At 40.0% G+C, this 19,911-nt stretch overlaps 5 protein-coding genes across 8 annotated transcripts in view; 2 read left to right on the forward strand and 3 right to left on the reverse strand.

Annotated features, from left to right (window-relative positions):
• Positions 1 to 3,706, reverse strand: part of LOC104818885 (aldehyde dehydrogenase 22A1) — a 4,758-nt gene extending 1,052 nt beyond the window's left edge. The window contains exons 1-12 of the mRNA XM_010548675.1: positions 3,394 to 3,706; positions 3,186 to 3,229; positions 2,688 to 2,792; positions 2,424 to 2,551; positions 2,197 to 2,319; positions 1,870 to 2,023; positions 1,536 to 1,639; positions 1,382 to 1,460; positions 1,215 to 1,310; positions 987 to 1,124; positions 468 to 683; positions 157 to 348 (exon numbers count right to left, since the gene is read on the reverse strand). Of these exons, the coding sequence (XP_010546977.1) occupies positions 157 to 348; positions 468 to 683; positions 987 to 1,124; positions 1,215 to 1,310; positions 1,382 to 1,460; positions 1,536 to 1,639; positions 1,870 to 2,023; positions 2,197 to 2,319; positions 2,424 to 2,551; positions 2,688 to 2,792; positions 3,186 to 3,229; positions 3,394 to 3,505 (1,491 nt within the window). The 5' untranslated portion in view covers positions 3,506 to 3,706. The remainder of the gene's footprint in view (positions 1 to 156; positions 349 to 467; positions 684 to 986; positions 1,125 to 1,214; positions 1,311 to 1,381; positions 1,461 to 1,535; positions 1,640 to 1,869; positions 2,024 to 2,196; positions 2,320 to 2,423; positions 2,552 to 2,687; positions 2,793 to 3,185; positions 3,230 to 3,393) is intronic.
• A 900-nt stretch (positions 3,707 to 4,606) lies between these two features.
• On the forward strand, positions 4,607 to 5,767 carry LOC104818886 (predicted GPI-anchored protein 58). The gene has a single exon (XM_010548676.1). The coding sequence runs from the start codon at positions 4,790 to 4,792 to the stop codon at positions 5,612 to 5,614; it is 825 nt and encodes a 274-aa protein (XP_010546978.1). The 5' UTR covers positions 4,607 to 4,789; the 3' UTR covers positions 5,615 to 5,767.
• Positions 5,768 to 6,658: 891 nt separating this feature from the next.
• On the forward strand, positions 6,659 to 10,031 carry LOC104818888. Of its 4 annotated transcripts, none has more exons than XM_010548679.2 (8): positions 6,659 to 6,811; positions 7,154 to 7,279; positions 7,420 to 7,806; positions 8,418 to 8,937; positions 9,026 to 9,126; positions 9,196 to 9,285; positions 9,382 to 9,509; positions 9,599 to 10,031. In XM_010548679.2, the coding sequence occupies exons 3-8, from the start codon at positions 7,471 to 7,473 to the stop codon at positions 9,744 to 9,746; spliced, it is 1,323 nt and encodes a 440-aa protein (XP_010546981.1). In that variant the 5' UTR covers positions 6,659 to 6,811; positions 7,154 to 7,279; positions 7,420 to 7,470; the 3' UTR covers positions 9,747 to 10,031. The 4 variants fall into 4 exon arrangements, with proteins under 4 accessions (XP_010546981.1, XP_019058789.1, XP_010546980.1 ...); XM_019203244.1 differs by having other exon boundaries at positions 7,175 to 7,279; XM_010548678.2 differs by lacking the exon at positions 7,154 to 7,279 and having other exon boundaries at positions 6,660 to 6,811.
• LOC104818887 (ubiquitin-conjugating enzyme E2 32-like) lies at positions 9,848 to 11,690 on the reverse strand. Its single transcript, XM_010548677.1, has 5 exons — positions 11,455 to 11,690; positions 10,992 to 11,123; positions 10,818 to 10,902; positions 10,544 to 10,707; positions 9,848 to 10,466 (listed from the first exon to the last, which is right to left on the reverse strand). Exons 1-5 carry the CDS (start codon positions 11,563 to 11,565, stop codon positions 10,044 to 10,046), a joined length of 915 nt encoding a protein of 304 aa, XP_010546979.1. The 5' UTR covers positions 11,566 to 11,690; the 3' UTR covers positions 9,848 to 10,043.
• A 5,008-nt stretch (positions 11,691 to 16,698) lies between these two features.
• On the reverse strand, positions 16,699 to 17,954 carry LOC104818890 (basic leucine zipper 1). Its single transcript, XM_010548681.2, has one exon. It carries the CDS (start codon positions 17,296 to 17,298, stop codon positions 16,846 to 16,848), a length of 453 nt encoding a protein of 150 aa, XP_010546983.1. The 5' UTR covers positions 17,299 to 17,954; the 3' UTR covers positions 16,699 to 16,845.
• Between the last annotated feature and the right edge of the window lie 1,957 nt (positions 17,955 to 19,911).

The raw sequence follows: 19,911 nt of genomic DNA on the forward strand, positions 1-19,911 counted from the left end.
GGGAAAGAGAGAGATTTAGCATAATGACGAGAAATAACGTTAAGAGGGATGATAATGGCGTCCTATTGTCAATTACCTCAATACAGTTCCTAAAAGACAAAGCTTTCCCCAGCTTTTTGTTTTCAGACATAATCTATGTTAAAAGAGAAAGAGTACCTGGCACATGTAATTTGACGCAAAGTCGTTGATTGCAATAACACCACAGTTAATTTGAGAAGCGATTTGTCTGGCACGACGCTGGCTTCTAGAAAATACAGCACAACCAAGCCCATATCTCGAATCGTTCGCTAGCCTTATGACCTCTTCATCGGTGCTAAATTTCATGATCGGCATGATCGGCCCGAAAGCCTGAATGTCATACATAATTACACAAGGAAGCCGTATTATATAACAGAATGCAGTAAAATGAAGCAACGGAAGCATATGACCAAAGGAACGTGGGTTCAGATAAACAGAGAGGGCATTACCTCTTCTTGCATTAACATCATACTGTGGTTTACATTTGCAAGAACGGTTGGAGGGAAATATTGATCGACTGCATCTTCACCCAGATGACCAAAGCTCCCACGGGCCGCAATCTCCGCTCCTTTGTCCAACGCGTCATTTACAAGGCTTTGTAGTCTTTCAGAGTGTTCTTGCAAGCATATAGCACCCATATCATACCTCCCAGCAAGGGGTGGACCCTATTGTACACATGAGCAAATTGTATTACTGTAACGGAAATATACGAATCTAAAAAAATGCATGCTGCAGGAACAGAAGCAAAATAAATATAGATGTTTGATGGCATTAGATGTAAATGCACATTCGTAAACTTTAAAATGTGAACTCTTCCATAGGCTTTACGTATGCTAAGAGGTATAGGCATGAGTTATGGGACAATGTTGCAAAAGGTAATATTATGTCCACTTGAGCGTAAAATATAAAGAGGAATGCAGGGTAAATGTCTCTTCTCTTGTGGGTTCTTACAGAAACAAAGCACTTACGGCAGAAACAGACTTCATGATCTTTGTTATTTGGCTGACGAATGCAGGGTAAATGTCTCTGTGAACGTAAAATCTTTCAGCACCAGCACAATTTTGCCCACTGGACTGAAGGGCACCCCTTACAGCCACTTGTGCAACCTACATTACAGATAAGGTGCCACAGTTTTCTTATATAAAATACCAGCTTATGTTGTTGAATGGGATAAGTACACAGAAGAGAGCTCTTACGTGGGAGACATCTACATCTTCGCACACAATAAATGCATCTTTTCCACCAAGTTCAAGAGTGATGGGTGTCAATGTCTCCGCAGCATTTCTCATGATCTGCAATGTTTTACATCAGTACAACTCAAAGATAGTGTAGAAGAAGCAGGAAGAAAGATGACAAACTATACCATCTTGCCAACGACTGTTGACCCAACAAATATCATTTTATCAACAGATGAGACAAGTGCTTCTCCTGTCTCTGCAAACCTACAAAGAGTGTTTTGCTTTGAGTAAATCAAAATGATAACTGCAAGTGAAGGGAACTGTTGGCAAAATACACACCCTGTGATCACATCGACAAGATTTTCAGGAGCTCCAACAGCAGCTAAAGCTGCCTGGATTATCCGGTAGTAAAAGCATCCTGACCAGCTTGCATGTTCCGATACCTACAAAAAGCAATCAGAACAGATACAGAAAGCAAAGTAAGAAGCGTGCCTCTGATGGAGATTAGTGAAACTCCCTCAATGTTTGAACTGCCCTTGAAGTCCATATCTTATAAGCAGGTGATGTGCTTAGCTTATTCAGATATGGAATGCAAACAAATGGGTATAGTCCCGAAAGACAAAATGAAGAGGCACCTAACAATTATAATTTGGGAAGGACATTGCAGTTTTACCTTAATGACAATGCTATTTCCTGAAAAGACTGCAGCCAGCATAGGATTGAAAATGTTGTGAAAGGGATAGTTCCATGGGACTATAGCTCCTATGACTCCAAGGGGATGAAACTCTACTTTTGATACTTTGTGGAGCATCGCTCTTCCAGAAGAACTGTGGACAAATCAGATCAGATAAAATACACATCTCAGTGCACCCAAATTAGATCATCCCATGATTAACTATGATAGCACAACTTGCTGTGTCCTAAATAAGCAAGAAACTATAATTATTTCTATAGAATGAGAGAAGTCAGCGAGAAAAAGAAAATAGAAAAATTCTGATACCGGTATTCAGGCTTTAACCATCTTTCACCCTCAGATAGAAGCCAAGTGATCTTCTCGCATGTTGTCATTATTTCTCCCAGGGAAGCATCCACCATAGTTTTCCCAGTATCACGTGAGGAGACTCTAAGGACACACAAGAATGTCTTGACATCAAACGCCAAGAACCAGGTCGACCAAAAAGCAAAACATGCACATCAAAGCACTAAAAAAAACAAACTAAACCTTACTCGCATATAAGTTCTTGGTGTTCAATAATATACTTCAGAAGAATTCGCAGAAACTGGCGTCTCTGCTTGAAGCTACTTTTTGCCCATATTTTCTGCGCATTCCTTGCTTGAGTCACTCGATCCTTAACCTAGACGACAAATTCGTGGATCAAAACTTGGAATAAGGTGCACCACTTTGAGAGGTAAACCTTAGCAGAACTATCAACATTAAAAGTTCATTAACAAATCCAGTCACAACGCACAAGAAATAGTATAGCTGCTAACCTCGGCGGGTGAAAGGGCGGGGAAAAACCCCAAATACTTCATTGTGGCAGGTTCATAGCACTGAACCTTTTTCTCTGATTGTTGGGTTCTTCCCCTTGGAGGAATCTTCACACCATTTGAGATAGAACCGATGATTCAGTCGGCATTTCATAAGATAGCATTTAACTTATACTAAACTGTATATAGCCACAAATTTGGAACCCAAATAGATGAATTAGCTGACAAACTACATCAATTAATCACGATTCAACGCCTTGAAGTAACAGGTATTGAAAAATCAAACTTAGTGTCATTGAGAACAAAATAGTGTAGAATAAATTCACACGATCTATGATATGAGGCTACGATTGTACTCGCCAAGTACTGCGATAACTAAATCAGAGACCAAAAAAACAGCACGAACATTCATGAACAAACATGGCAAACTTCCTAAAATGACGATAAATTTCCTCAAATAATGCCGATGAAATCCGAGTAACGATACCGTCGAGGACTCACATAAATGAAGCTATTCTCATCCGTGTCTTTCCCATGCGCCAAAACTGGACAAATTCGATCAACCACCACCGAATCAGACGTCGAACAAGCGATTACATACACAAATGCACTATCTCGTACGAAAAAAAATACGCGAAACCAAGCATTCATTCGCAGAGCTCCGAGCCACTAGAGATTAAGAGGAAGAAGAAGATGATGAAAGAGATACCGTCGGATGCGTCGACTTCGATTGAAGGAACATTGGGAGGAATGAGCATCAGAAGGAATTTACAGATCGCGTAAGCGAAGGCGATGACAATCAAAGGCCACCAGAACGGCATTTTCCTTCGACTTCGATCGGATATTCTTCAGCTAGGGCTGGCAGAAACCAAAACCAAGCGATTTCACGACGACTCGACGATGAATATATCCGCGATTTCGTTTGGAACAGTCGTACAACTTAGTGGAAACAACGAGGCCGAGACTTAATAAAAGCACTCCCAAAATATTCTCTCGTTTGAATCTCTTTCTCGTCGTTGTCTGATGTTCGCTCGAGTCCACTGAAACTGTGGGAAAAATGGCACAGGCGGTAATTTTACGGAACTTCTGGGGTAATCTAAGAGGACAAACAATGGATGCGTCACGAGAAGCTGCGTCCACGTCGAGGTAAAATAAAATCCAATTGACATGAACACGCTCACAGCGTCAGCGTTTGCGTTCGCGTTCGCCGACAGCGTTTGCGTCTATAAATGTGGAAGGTGGTATTCACAATTACTCGAGCCATTTCTTCATGTGTTGTGGTTGGAGTCGCTACTGAACTCAATGGGATCGCCATTTACTCGAACAAATTTGTCAACATCGCCAGATGTTTCGCCTGATTAGAATCATTGGAATTCTTATTTGCTAATTAGAATAATGGTAATATTTATGAGAAAAAAAACATCATGCATTCTGAAAATACAAACCAAGTATTTTATATATTTATTATCCAAACTCAACCTAAATCACGTGAATAACCAAAATTACGAAACTGGTTGGGCTTGGAATAGGATTTGGTAATTTTGTCCACCCATATTTATGATTATAAATTGACCAATAACAATAACAACATCTGCTCTATGAATATGAAGTAGGTCACAGAACTACGAGTGGATCGCTCTTCCCAAATTAACCATGAGACTGACAATGCAATTTCAGCACTATATATTATATATACTAAAAATGTTAAAAGCAGGAATCGTGGATTTGAGGGTTTTAAGAAAAGGGCCTAACAAAACCCATTTAATCGTTTTTGCTCCTAATTATAAACAAAACCTTAATTAATGATCACAGAGATAAAAAAGAAATGTGTCGTTAGTAACGTATTAAATAACGCTGGTGAGTGGCTATATATAGATTGTGTTGGATAAGAATTCTTGAATGAAGGAAGTAAATGCGTAGTAAATACAACAACGGTTAGGAGCCGAGGGCCTTGACCTATTTTCCCGGAAAGCTTCTCAATCTTCCGGGAATATTACTTAACCGCTCGGAAAATTAAATCCCCATTTACGTTCTCTGCATTCTCTTCTCTCCCACTCTTGCATTTTCCCCCCATTTCTCCCCAGGATCAGAAACGAAGGGGGAAAATGGATACAAACAAAAACCTCGGGGCCATCGTCGTCATCGCGGTTTCGGCTTTGTTCGCACTCTTCACCTCTGTCGATTCCGAATGTGTTCCTCTCCTCAATTCCTACGTCGCCAGGTCTCTGCTTCCCGTTTTCCTGCCATCGAACACTGAAGCTCCGTCTCCGGCTCCGTCGCAGGATACTTTGTCGCCGTCTCCGGAGATTCCGGCCCCGAAAGCGGCTGCACCTACAATGCCTTCGTCGCGGAAAGTGTCTCCGGGGGTTGTCCCCGCAGTAACGACTTCTCCGGCGAATCCTCCGTCGCTGAGCGAGCCCATGGCTCCGTCGCCGAATGAGCCATTGATCTCTTCGGGAGAAGGTCTGGGTCTGATACCACAATTACTCCCTCCGGAGATCAAAACCGTCTGCGCAGAAACTGATTTCCCTGCTCTCTGCGAATCCTCGATCCAGCCTCTTCTGACGGGTCAAACCAAACCCGACCCGGAATCGGTCCTCCTCCTCATGATCCGGGCGTCGCACGACGCGACGAAATCGGCGCTGGACGTCGTCAGGAAACTCGCCGAGGAAGGAGGCGCAGCCTCAGACTGCGAGGAGCTGTACGACCTTGCCGTTCGGAACTTCGACGACGCCGTTGAGGCCGCCAAGTCACGTGACTCCGGCACGCTTAACATCAATCTGAGCGCGGCTATGACGGACTTCGTCACGTGCAGCGACGGGTTCGAGGAAATGGGCGAGCCGAATCCGTTAGCGGACGTTGGCGACAAGCTGATGAAGATGGCGAGCAACTGTCTCGCGATATCTACGTCGTCGTTGATTAAGTTCTAAACTTTATGATGATGATGATATATATGTATATACATATATATATATATATATATGTGATACGAAACGTCGTCGTTTCTCGTTGTTTCTGAGTGGGGTGAACATTGTACTACAGTCGTTTTATGCTTAAACAGTTTAAATTAGGTTTCCGCATCATATTCAGAGGCTCCTGAGTGTGTATATATATATACACACAGTATACATATTTATATATTTATACATATTTATATTAATATACCTCTTTGGTATGTTGTATTTGCCGTGAAACACGTAAATGAGTAAATATTATACAATAAGGGGTGTGTGTGTGTATGAGAGAGAGAGAGAGAGAGAGAGAGAGAGAGAGAAGGGAGTTTAGATGCATGGGGATTCTAATGGCAATGCCTTCGTGTGATGGCAATCTAACAATGACACGGGGAGTCATATTATTGCCAGACTAAGAATACCCATTTGGCGGAGTTCTATTAGCTCCCTTCCATGTTTTTACGTAAATTCTATACAGTAGAACGTGCATGTGTGGACAAAATTTTCCAAAAATCATGAATTTATTTCGATGTGTGTATATATATATATATATATATATATCCTGTTAATACTTAAAAATTACAGCAAATGAAGATTTAACATCTATAAGAATCAATGCAAAAAGGGAATTTGGTATGTCGAAGAAAGAAAAGAATCAGTAAAGGATGTGTTTGTACAGGTTTTTGATTGAATAGATACGAAAATATTTGTAGAATTATATATATGTGTGTGATTTTTAACAGCATATATTTTAGCTTTGTACTCGACATTTAACAACAAACGTCTGATTTAAATTATTATTGTATATAATTTATCTATTGTATATATTTCGACCACTTTTATTGGTATAATAGATCAATATAAACTAGTAATTGGGCCTAAGGCTGTTACGTTGGGGCCCATTATGAGTTTCTGGAAACCGTACGGGCAAAGAAGTGAGAGAACGAGCGCGCGCAAAAAGAAAGAAAAAAAGAAAAGAAAAGGGCAAAAAAGGAGGAGGTTTGGGAAAACGAAGGCGATGATATACACACATTGTTCCTTTTTCACCAAAAATGGCATAAATTTATCTTCCTTATTTACCCTTTGCCTAAATACACATTGCCCTCCCCCCTCTCTACTCTCCGGAGACTCCCCCTCGGCTTGTCCTAGGGTTTCTCTCTCCGCCATCTCCGTGACGTAAGTACCTTGTGTAGGCATTCGTCGTTTCCTCTCTCTTCGTCTGCTGTTTGTTTCTCGGGAAATTGTTTGGATTTAAGGTTCTCGCCTCTCGTGTTCTCTTTTCCTCGTTTGCCGGATTTCAATGAATCTTGAGATATCCTAACGTAGTGATACTTTCTAATTCTCGTAACGTGTCTGGGTTTTGGATAAGTCCTACTTACTCTATCCAGAGAACTTGTTGCTGTTTATGTCACTCTTGTTTCTCGGTTTCGTTGGTTAATATCGATTTTTGCCGAGAATGGCGGTTCTAATTTTATGTGAAAAATGATGTTCGTGTTCTTATTCGTACTTGCAATGTAGTGAATTTCCGAGCATAAGTAGGTTTAACTTATTCGCCGCCGAGAATTTTATCCCGGCGATGGAATTTGCGAGAGGGCCATCGTCAATATATTGAACAAGGAGAAAGGAAAAGAAAGTCAAGCTTAGGTTTGGATTCGAATGAACCATTTTAACCGCATCGTTTACTGTATTATGTGTATGAGCTTTGTAGTAGAAACTGTAGAATTACACGCCCTTTTAAGTATGGTTTGCCATTGCATGTGTATTGATTTGGTCACCGTATTCAGGATACTGCTTGCAGCGAATCTTTATCCATATTTCCGTAAATTGCAATTGCAATGGAGAGATTTGAAGGTTCTACATTAGCAATAGCTGGCTTTTCTATTCGGAGAAAGAGATCCACCGTGTCCCGTGTACCGCGTGTTATATCAGGGACTTCCAATTGCTTCACTTTTCTGCCGTCTTCGACAGAGGTGTCCACTAGTCTTCCTTTTGAGGAGAACACGGCTTTCAGGAACGTGGGTCATCTGAGTCGACATGCCACTGTGAACAAAGTGAAGTTCAAGTTTAAGACAGATGGCGCTGCTCGAGAAATCAAAACCAATTCGATGTCTGATATCAACGGGGAGAGACCTACTTGCCATTCTCATGGGATTCAGTCAGCAGAATTCCAGGTAGTTATTGCTGAATCTGTGGTAAAACTATACCTGCTATAAGTTAAGCTTCGTTATTGAAGTCTGCAAACTGTTCTTGCAATATCAGAAATAGTTATGTGTTGTTCTTGCAATATCAACGTCCTTTAGGTTTCATTGCTCTCTGGTTTTTTCCAGTGCTGTGATAGTTTTTTGCCTTTCACATTCTAGCGATGTCCAACCCTTGTATAGGTGTTATCCAGTCATTCATAATGCAGAGTAAGGTTAGCTATATCTGTTAGCCTCGTCATTGATGAACACCGATTCTATCAACATACATACGTCAATCGGTATGCGTGGGCTTGTTTCAAGTTTGGCCAACCAGAGGCTGAATTACCAACACCAGGAATTTCCATTTTCTGCTACATTTACAATTTTCCATTTTATAACAGCTGCTCTTTTCTAGTTTCTGTTACTTCTGCATTATGGTTTTGTGATACTGTCAGCGATGGTGTCTAAAAGGGAGGGAGGGAAAATAATTTTCTTGAAGCTTTCGGCCAGGGCAGATTTTGGGAATGGGGACTCAAACATTTGTCTCGAAATTCATCATTTATTAACAAATTTAAATAGAGTTTATGGTTTGCCATGGTCAGCTTATGGAGACATCACCAATGCAGGACGAAAGACAAAGTTCATTTCCATATAAGGTAGAAGGCAATGGGTTACAACAGAGACATGTGCAGAAAACAATCTGTCTGGCAGAGATTCATCAATTTAGAGAGAAGCCCTCCGAGATTGTGAATGGAACATCTATGTCCAAATCAGTTCGAAAGAGCAAAAAAGGTCTTAAGAGGCGTGTATTGGATGAGGAACTAGACAGTGATGATGGAGATGAAGAAATCAGATACCTTGAGAAGTTAAAGTCTAAGAGGACTTCCAGAGTCTCTGAAGCTGAGGAGGAGGAAGAGGAGGAAGAACATCTCTCAGAAGATAAATTCGGTACACGGAAGAAGAAACCAATAATGTGTATGGTTGATTCTTTCCCAGCAGGAGCAAGTGGGCAGACTCCTACTACGCGCACTCGGGCTCTCCAGTCTGGGAAAGATGCTTCTTCTCTCCCTGGTTCGGGTCTTCTTGAATTCCCGGATGGCTTACCTTCAGCCCCTTCCAAAAGTGGGTTATACTTTTTTTTTTTCTCTATGTTGCTTTTGCCTCACTTACAATTCATGAGGCTGATTTTGTAACTTCCGAATGATTGTAGGACAAAGACAGAAGCTTTCTGAAATGGAACAACAGTCCAAGAAAGCTGAAGCTGCTCAGAGACGACGAATGCAGTCAGAGAAGGCTGCCAGAGATGCCGAGGTAACTTACTTTCATCCTATCTTACCAACACTTCGGGACATGAAACCATGAGTTCTGTCTACATTTCAGGCTGAAGCTATCAGAAAAATACTAGGGCAAGATTCCGGGAGAAAGAAGAGAGAGGAGAAGATAAGAAAACAACAGGAAGAACTTGCACGGGTAGGTACTCCTATTGTAGATGATCACTTTTCTCTTCAAACCCGAGCTCATGTAGTTATTTGTGCACTGACTACTTCACGACTTCCCCCTGCACAGGAGAGAGCCGCGAAATCAAACACAGTCGCGGCGAACACCATTAGATGGGTCACTGGTCCAAGTGGAACGACCGTGACTTTTTCTGAAGATATTGGTCTCCCAGATATATTCAGACCGGTCACATTCAGGTAATGTCAACCATCTCCAAGGCTTACAACGACAGTGAACTGTCACGATGTCTGAATCTCATATTAGATTCTACCTTTTCGAGTTTCAGTTATCCTCCTGCACGGGAAAAATGCGTCGGGCCAAACTGTACCAACGCATACAAGTACCGGGATTCAAAGTCGAAACTTCCTCTATGCAGTCTGCATTGTTACAAGGCAATACAAGAGAAGAAGATGCAACCTCTTATTACATGCTAGCAATCAACAAGGGGATTTTTTGCTAACCGAGTCAAAGAAACAGGATAAAGATTGCGGCAGAGTTGTGCCATGACCAATGCAAAACGAAGAGAGTTCCATGGTTGGGATGAAAACATTGGGATTGCAATTAAAGGGTATAATGCCGAGTACACACATTGTTCGTCTTCGGTGCTTTTTTTAGCTCACGAAGCAAGATGAAAACAGCACAAAATATTGTTTGTAGAATTAATTACGACAATTAACACACTGGACGGTATTTACTTAACAGGTGGATGGACATTTTCATTTTTGTGAAGCCTATGATCCATCCATGAATAGAGGAGCTCCATAACCACTGGATTTTATGAATTTCTTCAGAAGAAGAACCACAATGGCAATGGTGAGTCCTATGGCAGCCCATGTGAAGAGGCGGTCATCGGCTGGTTTCTGCTCGCGGGTCTGTGACCTCTGCAGTGACTGGTTGCTCAAGTCTCTTGCGGGGGCCTCCGAGGTTGTGCTTGTAAGGATTGGGTTAGGATTAGAGTTAGGGTTTAGAGGAACTTCAGGCACTTCTGTGTAATTGGCAACTACTTGATCCTGTGGTTCTTCCCCATCCGAGGCACTCCCATTTTGTAACCTTTCCTGAGAATTCTCTTCTCCATCGACGGTTGGTGATCCAGTGGGTTCCGGAGATTTCAGTTGTGGAACAGAGTGAACCTTGCTCAACATATACTCGTGGATCTGTCATCATATGATTAGCATACATTGTGGTTACGAGTAAAATGAGCAAGTGATATTCTGTGTTGTGCGCTCTTTACCTCATCGATCACCCGTTGACGTTCAGGAGTGCCAAACTTAGGAGCAGCTTCACGAGATTTGGCGGCTAGTCCACGTCTCTCTTCTTTAGGGTAGTCGAGTGAACCCAGTGCGCCGTTTGGACTCGTGGGCATGAATGTGATAAGTGCCATCAAAGCCGTTCTCACTGCCACCGATACCGTGTGTGCGTGTATATATACGGTGAAAGATGAGTAAGATGATACGATAACATCAGAAGAGACTGAAGCATTTAAGTTAAAGATATCAGGTTTTTACCACTCCATGAGGGCTGCCAATGCTCGGGATGGTAATTGGATATGCTCAGACAAATCTTGGTCTGTGTTTCGAACCGACCGTTCGGCTACAACAATGTTTTCACACACAACCCATTGTTACGATATTTGTGTGAGAAGTCGGATAAAATGGGGTTGAAGAATAAACAAATCTCACCGTTAATAACATGAAAGCCGGGGGCTTGAAGGGGTACTCCGCCGGTAACTGAATCCGTCCATGGTAAATTCCGCCCTCGAATTCTGTATCCGGAGGTCCTCTTATGGCGAATTGCCATTCAAATATATTCTCCTGCACACAGAAATGGACCAGAATTTACATCAAACTGTAACTTCTCTCAAACGGCCAAATTCAAATTCCTCTCCCGAATCGTCAGTTAGCTCTCAAAAACTCCATTTCCCAACATTGAAAGGGAGAATTATCAGCAGTACACTACAAATCTCAATTTCGAAACCCTAAATCGATCTTTTATCCAGTTTTTTTGACAGATTTTATCCCACAGATCGAGCTCTGTCAATCAAACGGTGGCCAGAATCGAAATCGCGAAGAAATTCAAAAACAAAGAGGGAGGAAAGGGAACAACGACAAAAAAGGAGATTAGGACAGAGACAAGGGTCGGAACCTCGAGAGGGAGACTCATGAAATCATCGGAGGGATTCTCTTGCATCTCCTTCACCTCCTGGAGGATCCGCTTCACGGCGGGGTTCTTACGGTTGTACTTCTCCTCCGCCATTGATCTTACCGTCTCCGATCAAAGCTACCGCCGGCTAACTCGGCCTATACAATTACCGATACAAGCGTATATACGAATAACGAGAGGAACACAGAACTGTGACAAATTTGAAGTATTGATGGGAGGTCCACGTCGGTGGAGCTGGAAGCAACAGAGACGGCGACTTGGGCTATATCCTTGACACGTAAGCCATCTGTCCTATGGTTGACGTGGCGATTATTTTCAAAATTGCGTGCACCTTGCGTAAAGGAATCTGAGATCCGGGCCGGATCGGATCGTAATGGGCCTTATATAGGCCCATTATGTAGTGGACCTCATATAGACCCATTATGTAGTGGCCTTATATAGGCCCATTATGTAGTGGGGCGAAATTTGAAATCCAGTAGAGATGCTTCTCTGTTTCGCGGTTTTTTTTTTTTCAGGGGATGTTCTGTTCTCCCGTTGATTCTGCAAGTAAAATCCCAAATCGTCGCTAGGGCTTCTATTCTTTTTAATGCTCGGATGATATGCGGAATTGAGTTTCTTCGATCGTGAAGCTGTGGAAATCTGCGGGAATTAAGGTAAGAGTTCTTGGCGTATGCTTCGAATCTGTCGAAAATTGTTGCTTGAAGATTTTTTTTTAAGATCTTCGTGACGAGTGGGGAAAAAAAGTCCTGTTCTTGATCTGGGAATCAAAGATCGTAAGAAATACGGATTGATTTTGATGAGAGATTGAATATTGCTATGACATTGTAGTTGTTAAATATAATCCAAATCAGCACACGTAAATGACGAAGCAGTTAGTATTGCAGTTATTTGTATGTTGTTTTAAGTTAGTGGTCTGACAGTTTCTTTTCTAAGTATTTTTACATATGTATGTTGTTTCGTATATGTATGGTTTTTTAATGAAGAAAGAGCAGAAAATTTGCAGAACATCACGTACCTCTGCTTTTCAGTCCAGTAACAAAACAAATTGCAGCCAACAAAATTGGTATAAGAGCACGGTTGTTCTTGGGGTAGGTGATGGCGGAATCTGGCAGCAGCACAGTGAGTGTGACGCATCCTGCGATTCCATTGTTCAAAGGTGAAAATTATGAATTTTGGAGTATCAAGATGAAGACCCTTTTCAAATCACATGGTTTGTGGGAACTGGTTGAGAATGGAACAGGAACCACAGCAGAAGACTTGAAGAAAGATGCAAAAGCCTTGTTTCTCATCCAACAAGCAGTGGATGAAACATTTTTTCAAAAATTGCTGCAGCAGAGACAGCGAAAGATGCGTGGACAACTCTGAAAACCGCATTTCCGGGGAGTTCTAAAGTAGTTGCGATCAAATTGCAAGGGTTGCGAAGAGAGTTTGAAACTCTAAGCATGCATAATGGAGAAGCAGTTCAGAATTTTCTTTCAAGAGTTGCGGGAATTGTAAATCAAATGCGTGGTTTAGGGGAAGAGATTTCAGAAAAAACGGTGGTTGAAAAAGTCTTGAGGAGTCTAACTCCTAAGTTTGATCATGTTGTGGCAGCAATTGAAGAATCTAAAAATCTTGCGACATATACCTTTGATGAACTTATGGGATCCCTGCAAATCCATGAAGTTCGTCTTAACAGATCAGATACGAAAGATGACACCAAAGCCTTCTACTGCAAAGGTGTGCAGCAAGGTAGAGGACGTGCCCGAGGTCGAGGCGGTGAAAGAGGCCGAAGCGATTATGCTGGAAGAGGAAGGGGAAGAGGTAGATCAAATGACAGTTTTCAAAATTCTGTCAAACATCAACACAAAGATTTGGAGTGTTATTATTGTCACAAAGTTGGACATGTTCAAGGAGATTGCTACAAGAAACAGAGAGATGAAGGTCAAAATATGAAGTGTTATTATTGCCACAGATTTGGTCACATGCAAGCTGACTGTTACAAGAAGAAAAGAGAAGAAGGGCAAGCAAGTTTTGCTGAAGAGAAACAAGATCAACCACGCTTGTTTATGGCAAAAACAAGCGAACAATCAGATTTAAGTCGAATCTGGTTTCTGGACAGCGGTTGTTCAAATCATATGTCAGGATTCAAACATCTATTTGCTGAAATAGATGAGACATACAAGAAGATCGTGAAGCTTGAAGATGACAAGGATATTCATGTTGAAGGAAAAGGGAAAGTGCTGGTGCAAACCAATGATCAAAATACAAGTTTCGAAGGTGAAAAGTGTGAAGTGACAGATGCTGCTACAAATCAGATTATGGCAATAGTTAACAAGACTGCAAATAATCTATTTCCGCTGGAGATTGAAAAGGTGAAAGAAAAAGCACTTGCAGCAAAGGATATTAGTTCAAATCAGTTATGGCATCTGAGGTATGGTCATCTAAGCATAAATGGATTGAAGTTGCTGAATCAAAAGAAAATGGTTGTTGGTTTACCAGACATAGCTGATATTGGATTATGCGAGGGTTGTGTTTACGGCAAGCAAGCAAAGCTGCCATTTCCAAAAGATCAAGCAATGCGTGCGACGAAGGTGCTCGAATTGGTCCATACTGATTTATGTGGGCCAATGGAAACTCAATCAATGGGAGGAAGTAAGTATTTCATGTTGTTCATTGATGATTATAGTCGGATGACATGGGTATATATTCTGACTTATAAAAGCGAGGCATTTGGGATGTTTAAGAAGTTCAAAGCCATGACAGAAACTCAAACGGGTTCTAGACTGAAAGCTTTGAGATCGGATCGTGGTGGTGAGTTTCAGTCACGCGAATTCAAGGAATTTTGTGAAAAAGAAGGAATTCTGCATCAGCTAACTATCCCATATACACCTGAACAAAACGGTGTCGCCGAACGCAAGAATCGTACGGTAGTAGAATTGGCAAGAAGTATGTTAAAATCAAAGGACTTACAAAATCTGTTCTGGGCCGAAGCTGTCGCGACTGCAGTGTATTTGCTGAATTTATCGCCTACAAAAGCTGTCATGAATAAAACTCCTTTTGAAGCCTGGTTTGGAAGAAAGCCTGTAGTTGGACATTTAAGAGTGTTTGGATGCATTGCATACACTTTGATCAGCACACCTAGCAGAAAGAAACTGGATGCCAAGTCAGAAAAGTGCATATTCATTGGATACTGTATACAATCTAAAGGCTACAGATTGTATAATCCTGTGACAAAGAAGATTCAGGTTGGTCGAAACATTATGTTTGATGAAAATGCAAGCTGGAAATGGTCTAAAGAAAATTCAGCAAACAACACAATTATGGAAGAGGAGGAAGGTAACAATAATGAGTCACAACATCACATTGATACAAGCATTGGAGATGAAACAGAGCAACAACTTTCAGATTCGAGCGATTCGAGTGATAGTCCTGAATTTCCAGCAAGAAAAATGAAAACAATCCAGGAGTTGTATGAGTCTACTCAAGTTCTGTATGTTGCAGATCCTATGACATTTGAAGAGGCAACAAATAGAGAGGAATGGTGTCAAGCAATGCAAGAAGAAGTGGCAGCAATAGAGAAGAACAAAACATGGCAGTTGGTCGAACTTCCCGATAGCAAACATGCAATAGGAGTAAAATGGGTTTACAGAACAAAGTTTGATGCAGATGGAAATGTGCAGAAATATAAAGCAAGGTTAGTGGCGAAGGGTTATGCTCAAGAGTATGGAGTAGATTACGAGGAAACATTCTCTCCGGTTGCAAGGTTTGAAACAGTAAGGTTGCTATTGGCATTGGCAGCTTATATGAAGATACTTGTTTATCAGTTTGATGTGAAGTCGGCTTTTCTCAATGGGGAATTACTTGAAGAGGTTTATGTTGAGCAACCCATAGGATTTAAGGTGAAAGGCAAAGAACATTGGGTGTATCGATTGTTCAAAGCATTATACGGATTGAAGCAAGCTCCACGTGCTTGGTATAGCAAGATTGATTCACATTTCCAGAAATTGGGTTTTGAGCGAAGCAAAAATGAGCCCAGCCTATATGTCAAACGTAAGGGAGACAAAGATCTATGGTTGTGTGTTTGTATGTTGATGACATGATTTATTTTGGTACTAATGATGCAATGGTTAAAGAGTTCAAGGAGCAAATGATGTCAATCTTTGAGATGACAGATCTGGGAGAGTTGCATTACTTCCTAGGGCTGGAAGTTGAACAAGAGAATGGAAAAATCTTTATTTCTCAGCGGAAGTATGCCAATGATTTGGTCGCCAAGTTCGGGTTAAAGGGTTGTAATGCTGTACAAACCCCTATGAATACAAACGAGAAGTTGACAACAAATGATGGAAGTGGAGCAGCAAATGTGACTCAATTCAGAAGTCTAATAGGTGGCTTGATGTACTTGACGCACACAAGGCCAGATGTCGCACATGCAGTTGGGTTAGTTGCAAGGTTTATGCAAAATCCAACTAAACAACACATGGGAGCAGCAAAGAGAATTCTTCGCTACATTGCAGCAACATCAAGTTATGGGTTATGGTACAACACAAGTGATGAACCTCGTTTGCTGGGTTTCAGCGATAGCGATTGGGCAGGCAGTGTAGATGATCGTAAGAGCACAACAGGTCATGTGTTCTTTTTCGGAAACAGTGTGATCAGCTGGAACTCAAAGAAACAACCGACAGTTGCATTATCTACCGCAGAAGCTGAGTACAATGCAGTAACATCAGCATCGTGTCAAGGTGTTTGGTTAAGACGTTTGTTGCAAGAGTTAAATGTGGAGCAGAAAGATGCGACAACAATTTTGTGCGATAATCAGTCAACAATCTCTATTGGGAACAATCTGGTACATCACAACAGAACCAAGCATATCGACATTCGTCTTCACTTTGTGCGAGATTTGATTGAAGAAAAGGTGATCAAGTTGCAGTACATAAACACAAATCAGCAAGTTGCAGATGTGTTCACGAAGTCACTAACAAGGGAGAAATTCAAATGGTGTCGTGACATGATGAATGTGCTGGAGTTTGGATTAAGGAGGGGTGTTAAATATAATCCAAATCAGCACACGTAAATGACGAAGCAGTTAGTATTGCAGTTATTTGTATGTTGTTTTAAGTTAGTGGTCTGACAGTTTCTTTTCTAAGTATTTTTACATATGTATGTTGTTTCGTATATGTATGGTTTTTTAATGAAGAAAGAGCAGAAAATTTGCAGAACATCACGTACCTCTGCTTTTCAGTCCAGTAACAAAACAAATTGCAGCCAACAGTAGTAACTGTTGTTTATGAATATGATAAAACAATCTGGTTTTTGGAACATACAGACAAACGTTCGAGACAAAGGCATGGCGTTACAACAAACAACACCATCTTCTTCTTCTCCTTCTTGGGCTTATGTCTTGAACAATCCATACGACATTGCAGGTTGCAGAGAACCAAAACCATCACTCCCTACAGAAAACCCTAATGGCCATGTTCTTCGGCAATCTCCTACTGCGCTTTCCGCATTCTGATCGCTGTCCTGCGTCGATTTCTCCGTGATCTTCTCCAGTTTGGCCAGGTAGTTCGTCAATCTCTTCTTCTCCGACATCAAAAACTTGTTCTCCGATTCGATCGTTGTTAGGGTTTGGCTCATGAACCTGCATTTGTCGTTGTTCTCTTTGATTTTCCTCTCCAAGGTGGAGATCTCACGGATCATGTCCTCCATTTGCTTCTGTTTCTTCAATCTCGATCTTCTCGCTGACTCTCTGTTCGATATCATGCGTTTTCTCTTCTTCTCGTCCATCGTCGCGTATCTTCCGTCATTGTCTGAACCAGAGCTCGTTGTCTGGGGGGTCCTTGCCATTTTCTGACTTGCCTAACACGTAACAAAGATTTTTGTCCTAACAAAAATTACTGCGTTTTTTCAGGTCCTATAAACGAAAACTAAGGTGGGAGCGAATAGAAGAGAAGGATCTCAAGAGATAACGTAGAACCAGTGGAGGATCACGACAGAAACAGAGTGGAAGACGAGACACCGAGAGAATTCGGTGAGATTTCTCATATCATAACCACTTTGATCGGCATTTCTGTGATACAACTCAAGAATCTCAACGATTTTCCTGTCTGAAAAGCTCAAGAATCACAAAGATCTCGACAAAGCCTTTGGCTTGTTTTCCAGAGGATATATGGATGAATGGCAGCGGTACGAAAGAATTTTCTCAGATCATAAACCGCGTGACGAGCAATTCTCGTAAGAATTAAGAGATCGAACAAGAACTCTCAAGACTTTTTCAAGATATGATGTCGACGAATGAGAGATTTGGTGTCTTGGAATTGCAGGGATTTGGAGATCAGAAGCAAAAGAGAACACGGAAGAGGATAAGGATAAGAACGAAGAGAGAAAGTGGAGGGAGGGTGTGAACGTTCAAGACGAGAGGTATTTATAGTAAATAAAAGCTACCGGTAAGTTTTATTATATGGCAATAAATAAGAAGAATATTCCCCGAAGGAGGAATCAGACAATGGAGACAAGATATTATTTTGACTGCATTTAAGATTGTAATGTTATCTTGCTTTAAAAAAAAACAATTTCCTTTTATATTGGAGGACAGACCCATTTACTATTTTTAGCATTTACCAAATTTATTTTTCAGTTGTCATATTTAAAGGATAAGACCAGAAGTTTCCTGACATGTTTGTCGTGCAACCTGTCTTGTTTTTTTTTTTAATTTATTTATGGTATGGTAACACACTTTTTTTAAAATTTTTGTTAGATTAATTTTTTTTATAATTTAGAACATGTATTTATTATTAGTTAATTAATTTTTTGTTTAAGTGTTTCCAACACGTGGGTTTTGCAAATTATACTAGTTAACTAAAATAGAGATACATTGTTGATAAGGAATCACCCTTTTTCAAACCAAATTAAAAAAATGTCAATGAAGCTAGAAAGAGAAACAATGTACGAAAATCCCCCGTCCTTATCTTGTTATAGATAACTTTATATATCATATTTTCATACCCAAAAAAAAACTTTATATATCATATTGTGAATAAAATATGTTATCAAAAGATTCATGAATCTATCCAGTCTTATGTTAAGAATATTTTTCATATACATATTACATGTATATACCTATATTTAGTCTCGTTATTATATATATATATATATATTAAAACTGGATAATGCATGTTTGATATATATCTCATTATATCCAAGTGTAATATATTTGCAAGCTCGTACAGCGTATATAATTAGTGGATGTTAAATTAAAATGATTGAATGATCGTTTATAAGAGAAGTATAACCGCTGAAAATCATTGGTCAACTATATTTCGGATAAATATTTGAATCCGTATGATAGCTAGTACTAATAAATGTATTAAACAATTAAGTTATAGTTGTAATAAATTAAGTGGTAGAAAAATCAACAATAATTTAGTAAGATAATTGGAGAGCGCATGCATTTAATTTAGAAACCTGATTCCGTTCTCTTTGTTAGACAATTGAAAACTCGTGTTATACATCTTTTTTTTCTATGTTACACAAAGGCCACAAATTACACAGATAATAAAATTCAAAATATAATTTCAAATCGTATAATTTTTTTGAAAAAATTATTTTGTCCAAATTTTTAATAATATGATTATTGAAATTTATATATTCTATAAAATGATATATTCAACGTATTAATGTTTTTTTAATGATTATTAAGACCTGGCATATATCCAAATTTTTGTATTTATGTGAACTATTTTATGGATATATGTTTGAAATTTTACACACATACATACATACATACACACACACACACATATACATACATACATACATACATACATACATACATACATACATACATACATACATACATACATACATACATACATACATACATACATACATACATACATACAATGTAACACGTGTGCAGTCGTGGACAAGGTAATCTTAATCTTATCTAAAAGCATGATGAGATAGATGATGATGATGATGATGATGATGATGATGATGGGTTGGTGCGAGTCGTGCGACAATGGGCATATATACATATATGTATACATACATATATATATATATATATTTATCGTAGTTATCAAATTAGGTTTGATTAAATTATACGATTCGTCATCATGGGTTTGTCTTTTTTGTTTCCTCTATGTTCCGTTTCCACGTCGTTGGAGGCTTGAAGCTATTTTACAAATATTTGTGACGTGTCATTGGATCACCACCTTTGATTGGGACACAAATATTATAAGATGCCGAAATGGTTCAGCTTTGTATTTCGAATACATGTCAAACTTCAAATACTTTATACTCGATTAAGAATATGCACAATTATTTTTTTCAAATCGGTTCAAACTCGTTGGTGACAAAAAGAAAAAAGTTCGGTTCAAAATCCTGATATCAGATTTTTTTTTTTTACAGTCCGAAACATGATATTTTCTTTAAATACTGTACTCGAATCGGGTTATT

This window comes from Tarenaya hassleriana, unplaced genomic scaffold (genome assembly GCF_000463585.1).
Source record: "Tarenaya hassleriana unplaced genomic scaffold, ASM46358v1 Cleome3, whole genome shotgun sequence".
Taxonomy (NCBI): Eukaryota; Viridiplantae; Streptophyta; class Magnoliopsida; order Brassicales; family Cleomaceae; genus Tarenaya; species Tarenaya hassleriana.

What these genes read in the sequence shown, in the direction of transcription:
- LOC104818887 (XM_010548677.1), bottom strand. Translation starts at nt 11,565, where the DNA reads ATGGCGGAGGAGAAGTACAACCGTAAGAACCCCGCCGTGAAGCGGATC. An exon ending in TCATGAGTCTCCCTCTCGAG is followed by an intron (nt 11,124 to 11,454) that starts GTTCCGACCCTT and finishes TTCTGTGTGCAG; the next exon opens with GAGAATATATTTGAATGGCA. An exon ending in TTGGCAGCCCTCATGGAGTG is followed by an intron (nt 10,708 to 10,817) that starts GTAAAAACCTGA and finishes TATCGGTGGCAG; the next exon opens with TGAGAACGGCTTTGATGGCA.
- LOC104818890 (XM_010548681.2), bottom strand. Translation starts at nt 17,298, where the DNA reads ATGGCAAGGACCCCCCAGACAACGAGCTCTGGTTCAGACAATGACGGA.
- LOC104818888 (XM_010548679.2), top strand. Translation starts at nt 7,471, where the DNA reads ATGGAGAGATTTGAAGGTTCTACATTAGCAATAGCTGGCTTTTCTATT. An exon ending in TTCAGTCAGCAGAATTCCAG is followed by an intron (nt 7,807 to 8,417) that starts GTAGTTATTGCT and finishes TGCCATGGTCAG; the next exon opens with CTTATGGAGACATCACCAAT. An exon ending in TTCAGACCGGTCACATTCAG is followed by an intron (nt 9,510 to 9,598) that starts GTAATGTCAACC and finishes TTCGAGTTTCAG; the next exon opens with TTATCCTCCTGCACGGGAAA.
- LOC104818886 (XM_010548676.1), top strand. Translation starts at nt 4,790, where the DNA reads ATGGATACAAACAAAAACCTCGGGGCCATCGTCGTCATCGCGGTTTCG.